The following is a 6,046-nucleotide window of genomic DNA, read 5'->3' as shown; positions in this document are numbered from 1 at the left end:
AAGTAGTGGTGATAATCTACAGAGCAGTAGATCTACACACTACCTTGTGATCCCAATACATCAATTTGAAGAGATCACTAAGAATTTTGCCTATCAATTCTTGCTCGTATTAAGCCAAAAAGGCTCAATAAGATGAATTGGTTTTTATTTTGCAAGAAATTGAAAATCTCAATTGCAAATAGTAGATGTAAGTAATTTCAACATGTAGAATAACATGAAAATATATTACATCATAGTTTATTCTGAAGTACAAGGTACACTACAGATATACACTACTAATGTAGTGGATAATAATGATGTTGCAAACTTGATCCTCAAGTGAAAAACTTGAATTGTATAGACCTCAAATTAAATGAGATGATGTTGTATCAAGTTGCAAGATAATTCAACAAAGTGAATTAATATTTTGCGAGAGAAAATTAATCTCAATCACAATGAGATTGTTTTGCGAGAGAAGAAAAATCTCAATTGCAAATCAGTACTCCAGAGGAACTAAATTTATCTTTGCAAGAGATAAAAACAAATCTCAATTGCAAATAATAGATGTAATGAATCTCAACATGTAAGAAACATGGAAATATATTACATCACGTTCTGGAATACAAGGTACTCTACAGAAACACCGTATTTAAGACAAATACTGGAAATAACAGGGTCAAAACAGATCAACGCTAGTAAATAGCACTGTTAACAGGACCAATTTGCGAAACCCCCGAAATTGAAGGATGATGTGCAAATATTAGCCTGGACCACTGAATCAGCCTGTTTTGCTAATTCTAGTAACTGCAGGGACCTTAGTGTAAAGAGACGAAGAGATAAGGTTCTCCATCGTGATTACCTACGTGGGCACACATCAATCGATTTGCTTCCCATTTGCTTCACAGAACCACCGCCTGGATGGTTCGAGCCATGCCGGAGGGACACCACGATGTTGGCCACCGCGGACCGCGCCGACGAATCCGCGGGGTGGGGAACAGCGCCATGTGGTCGCTCTCGCGGGCGTCACCATTGGAGAATCCTCACTGGTGAGATGCAGGCCTTAAAGCGGCGCGGCCACGGCGAGGTGCAGGCGGGCGCAGCGCGCGAGGGCGAGGCCTCGGCGCGGACGGGCGCGGGCGGGCGCAGCACGAGGGCGAGGGGGCCGGACGCGATGCCGTTCGCGAGCCCGAGTGCCGCGGGGCTCCGTGAGCCGGAGCGGCCGGAGTGGCCGTTCGACGGAGTTGGGGACGGCAGGCGCGGCAGCGCGGCAGCGTCTCCCGGGACACGCGCGACCGTCGGCAACCTCTGGAGCGGCGCGCCGGCTTCTGCTTCAACAACCGCTAGGGTCGGAGGCTGCAGCGGCGCGCCGGCTTCTGCTTCAACAACCGCTGGGGTCGGAGGCTGCAGCGGCGGATCCATGACGGGAAAGTCGTACTGATGCAGGGGGCATAGTACCCAGCCATGCACCGAGCACCCGCCGCCAGCGCCTGGTCGATGCCCCCATCGGCCTCGAGCCTTGGTGCAACCGGACCGGCCAGAAGTCGGGCGGGCACATCGGGCTGCAGAGGCGCAGATGGCTGCACGGGCTGGTTCGACGGCTCCACGCCGTTCCGGTGGTTGTGACGGAGGTCCTGGCGGCGCTGGTTCCAACCTCCACGCCGGAAACGGCGGAGGTCGCGCACATGATGCTGGAAGCAGCGGCCACGGCCATCGGCGCGAAGAAGGCGAAGAAACAGGGACATCGGAACTCGAGGTATGGTTCCGTTTCTCACCTTTTCCCTGTTCTCCTTGTCTTCTCGTCGGAATTGCTCTCGCCGAAGAGCGTGCTAATAACGTGTTAAATGTAATCAAGAGACAAGCGGTAGAGAATCAAGTGACCCTTTATTGATAGATGATATGAGTTTATATACAATCTCAACAGGCGTCTCAAAGGGGGCGACTATTCCTGAAAGGTTGGCTCCAAAGGTTGCAACGCTCTAGGGAGAAAACTGCTCCATCGGTTGGAACTGCCCGTGCGGGAAGAGTGGGGATTATCCCATAATTAATGACGGGTTAATTATTCTTAACAAAACGCACGGGCAGATGTGTGCTATTCTGATATAAGAGAGTAAAGAAGACCGGCCCCGTGCGTTCAGCCCTTTCCTCTCCCCATTCTCCACACCGGCACACCCCACCTCTGCCGCCGCCGCGCGCTCAGATGCCAATCCTCCGTCAGATTTTTCGTCTCCTCCGGCGACCTGGCGTCGCCATCTCTCATGACCCACTGCGCCGCCTCTCCTCTACCTCGCGACCTCTCCTCTCTTTCATGGCCTCTGCCCCGCCTTACTGGTCGCCACCACCGCTTGCACGGCGAAGTTTCCCTCTCATGATGGTTCCAGATCTACCTGTCCGTCGTGTTTCCCGGTATGCTCTCATCATCTGATGCCAAAATTTTCGCCTTTAGTTTCTTATTATTATAGTTTTGGATCTGGATTCTGACCAACTGTGTTTTTTTACCCCTTTTAATTATCCGAGCGTATTCGAGAAAAATCCCTTTTAATTATCCTTATGTGTTGATTTTTGTAAATAAGGCAGGGGGTGTGGGGTCTTATAGTTAATCCGACGAAAATGAAAGGGGAACCGAAAAAGAATTGAATTTTCTGTCGGGTGCTCAGATTTGCTCTTTATTCTCTTTGGTGATAGATTTCCACCTGGATCTCGGAGCATGACCAGTGGGACAACCTTGCAAGATATGAATACTATAGCCGGCAAACATGATGCATCTTCGAATATTGTGGACATCTCTGGTTGTGATGAAAACGGGAGGAGTGCAACCAATAGAAGGAGCGCATTGGTAGCAAGCGATGCCGAAGAAGATGATATTCTTGACCTGGGATTTCTTCCAAAAAGCACACACCGTGATGGTTCTTTATACAGGAACACTCATTCGTGGAAAAGGATGTATAATGTTGATGACTGTAGTGAGAGTAAGTAAATAATCTCTCTTTACCTATTTCAATTTGTTACAAGCACCTTTTTCAAGCTATAGTGTCAACTGATGTGTTCTCTGTTGAAATCATCTGGCTTTTTTTCTTTACTTTCCTTAATTTTACAAGTTAAATGTAGATGCATTGGCATTCAGGAGTTGCATTTGTTAGGTTTTGCAAAAGTAGGGGAGGAAATTCTTCAGATTCCTGCATTACCTTAGTTTGGTTATCCTGGGCCTCCACCAACCCACCCCGGTTCGCCACATGACTGGTTTTTATCCTTTTTGTTGTCACCATGTACCGTACAGAAATATGTTCATAAACCGCATTTTTAGCACATATTTTTGTACCATGAGCATTGAAGTAGGTTTAGTTGCTCCCAAGTATGCAGGATCGAAAATTATGATTTTTTATTATACAGACTGATGTTATCTACCATCAAAATAAAAAAACTAACTTACAATAAGACTTCTAGAAAGTGAAACAATAGAATATTTTCATCAAGGGCTGAATTGACTTGTTTTAGTAATTCTTGGGGTAGACATAACAAATAAATAAGTTTAGGGGGTTATGAAATAATCTGGGAGGGTGAAATGGACCTTTACTTGCTGACATGATGAAATGTTACCTGCTTTTCTTTGGGTTTCCTAAAACAAAAACCTTTGATGGAGTGAAATTCATAGTAGAAAGAACATCGATAATTTTCATTTGGATGAAAAGGAAACTTCCAATAGGGCCATGGAATCCTCTAGTGACACGCTTACTTTTTGTATGACGACTATTTTTTTCCTGTATTGTTTTCCATTACAATTTAACTTATTTCTTTACTTTTTTTATGAAGCTCGGCTACCAGATCCCACAGATTGTGACATCCGCAATGGAGAATGCATTCGGCATCAACCTAATCGCGTGTTACAAATTTTCTCATTAAAGTTGGCTGAACTTACTCTGGATCTTGGCCCAGTAGAGTTGTATGGATACATAGCAGTGCGGGATTATCTGGATACATTGCGTAATTATATTGTCAATATAAGCAGGGATGATCCCATCATTGTGAAGCAGGTGCGAATCCATACTTACCTACGATTATTTCAAGCAATAAGTCTACTTAATAACCCCCTCAAGTATAAAACAATGTATTTGTCCCCTTGAAGCATTCCATATGGTTTTAAGTACCCACTGGGGAAGTTCTCACATTAGGTGGATGTTGCAGTGTGGGCGAAACCATCTGAGGAAATGATTTATACAGTATGGGGGGGGGGGTCAAATACCTGACTTATGTCAAATCTATTCATTTCACATTGTAAGGCCAAACCTAGTGTATGTATGGAACAGCAAGCACTCTCAAGTCTTGTGATTTATCTGTACAGACCTAGCAGAATGGTAGTTTGGATTGTTTAGGCCACCATCACACCAAGTTTATATTGTGGAAAGGTGATTTACTATGAGAAACTTATAAAATATGGAACTGAGTGAGTATATCATGTATTCCAAACAAAATCAAACAGAATAGTTCGGGCTCTTAGTTGCTACTTAACACACCAGCATGAATCATTGCATCACTATTAAGTCATTTTGTTTTCTCTTCTCATTTCGACATGCTTATGTAAAAATTGGGATCTGAACAATGTCAAATAAATACCGAGGGCCAATTTCCCCCCCTCCCAAACACTGGTGGACACTATGTAACCAGTCAGTTTGATATGTGGCAAAGATGTTGGTCAGCAATTGTAAAGTATCACAAAATTAATGTTGCAAGTAAAACAGCTTAGAGAAGTACACCCTCTGTTCCTAAATGTAAGATGTGTTTTGGTAGTTCAATTTTTGAATTGCCAAAACGTCTTACATTTAGAAACAGAGGTAGTATAAAGCTTTAGTTGTTTCTTACTTCCATATGGAGAGCTACTAAACAGTAACAAATTTGTAGGGTTCTCTCATCGACATGGCTGGCCCTAAGCGAGGGATAGATTTGATTTCCAGTATTCTAGTGGAATATGACATGAGGATCAAGGTAGGTGAGGAAGAAAGGGATGATTACCAGCTGATTGATGGTGTAACAGACATAGACGACGTGGGCCCATGGAATCGTGCATTGAAAAATCGCATCCAAGGCGAGTGTGGTGCGGTTGACTTAACCATAGCACGTGTTGATGACGCAGTCATGGCGAATATTGAAGTTGCCGTGTCAGAAGTGCAGAGCAGTTTTCATCTGCGCTTGCGCTGTTTTATCGGTGGTTATAACGAAGGAATTCGGCTCTTCAATGGTACAGTTGGCGAGTCACGTCATTTAAAGAGGTCTGTGGTTGCTGTAGTGGATGGTTCCACTCTGGTTTTGAAGTTCAAGGCGGCCTTGGGGCCATCTGGTTCAGCGGAACGATGTTGTTCCTTCCAGGCAGACACGCATGGACTTGATACTCGAGAGATAAAGACTGATTTTGGGTTGATCTCAGTGAAGGTGACTTGGTCGACTCTGCGTACCAGGCTTATTGTAGGGCTTGAATAAAGTTTGTCAAAAAGTTGTGTCTGAGGAATGGGCCAAGACCCGGTCAACAGTCTAGAGTGAGTTGTACGTGGACACTGTTGAACTGTTTAGGGTATCTTTACATGTTTCTGGTTAACATGTTTCAGTACTATTACCTGACAATCCTAGCCATTTGGGGTACACTGGTTCTGGTATCTGTACATAGTGTTGTTCGTGCTCAGTCAGAGCATCTCAGTCGCTTTTTGACTACTTGGAGGGCAAAAAACGGCTCCAGCAACTTCATTTTTTAAGAACCACCAAACTTTGTTATTCATAGTTCACAAAACTGGGAAAATAAATGTGATCATGAGGCTGTGCCAACCAGACATGTCTACCACAATCTAAAGAATCAAAAAGCTTGGCTAGTAAATGGGCTTCTCTATTCAAGGCCTGACTCTCAGAAACAAAAACTACAATTAAATTTGGTTGTCCTTAACTTAATCTCAGCTACAATCAGACCATGAATACCAGTGCAGCCCATGTTGATATCATTAGCCACCTGCTTAGAATCAGTAGCCACTAGAAAATTGTGAAGTAGAAGATCATCCGCCAAAGATAGAGCTTCCCTGCAAGCGATACC

At 44.5% G+C, this 6,046-nt stretch overlaps 1 protein-coding gene across 2 annotated transcripts; it reads left to right on the top strand.

Moving 5' to 3' along the window:
* The first annotated feature begins 1,354 nt into the window (after window positions 1-1,354).
* Window positions 1,355-5,627, top strand: LOC125526932 (uncharacterized). 2 transcript variants are annotated; one of them, XM_087535180.1, is made up of 4 exons: window positions 1,355-1,732; window positions 2,662-2,945; window positions 3,787-4,007; window positions 4,873-5,627. In XM_087535180.1, exons 1-4 carry the CDS (start codon window positions 1,662-1,664, stop codon window positions 5,446-5,448), a joined length of 1,152 nt encoding a protein of 383 aa, XP_087391306.1. In that variant the 5' UTR covers window positions 1,355-1,661; the 3' UTR covers window positions 5,449-5,627. The 2 variants fall into 2 exon arrangements, with proteins under 2 accessions (XP_087391306.1, XP_087391305.1); XM_087535179.1 differs by lacking the exon at window positions 1,355-1,732 and adding an exon at window positions 1,917-2,382.
* The last annotated feature ends 419 nt before the right edge of the window (window positions 5,628-6,046 follow it).

This window comes from Triticum urartu, chromosome 7A (genome assembly GCF_056163025.1).
Source record: "Triticum urartu cultivar PI428250 chromosome 7A, HENAU_Tu73, whole genome shotgun sequence".
In the NCBI taxonomy this organism is placed as follows: domain Eukaryota; kingdom Viridiplantae; phylum Streptophyta; class Magnoliopsida; order Poales; family Poaceae; genus Triticum; species Triticum urartu.
The sequence above is the reverse complement of the archived record's forward strand: the minus strand, read 5'-3'. Positions and strand labels throughout refer to the sequence as shown.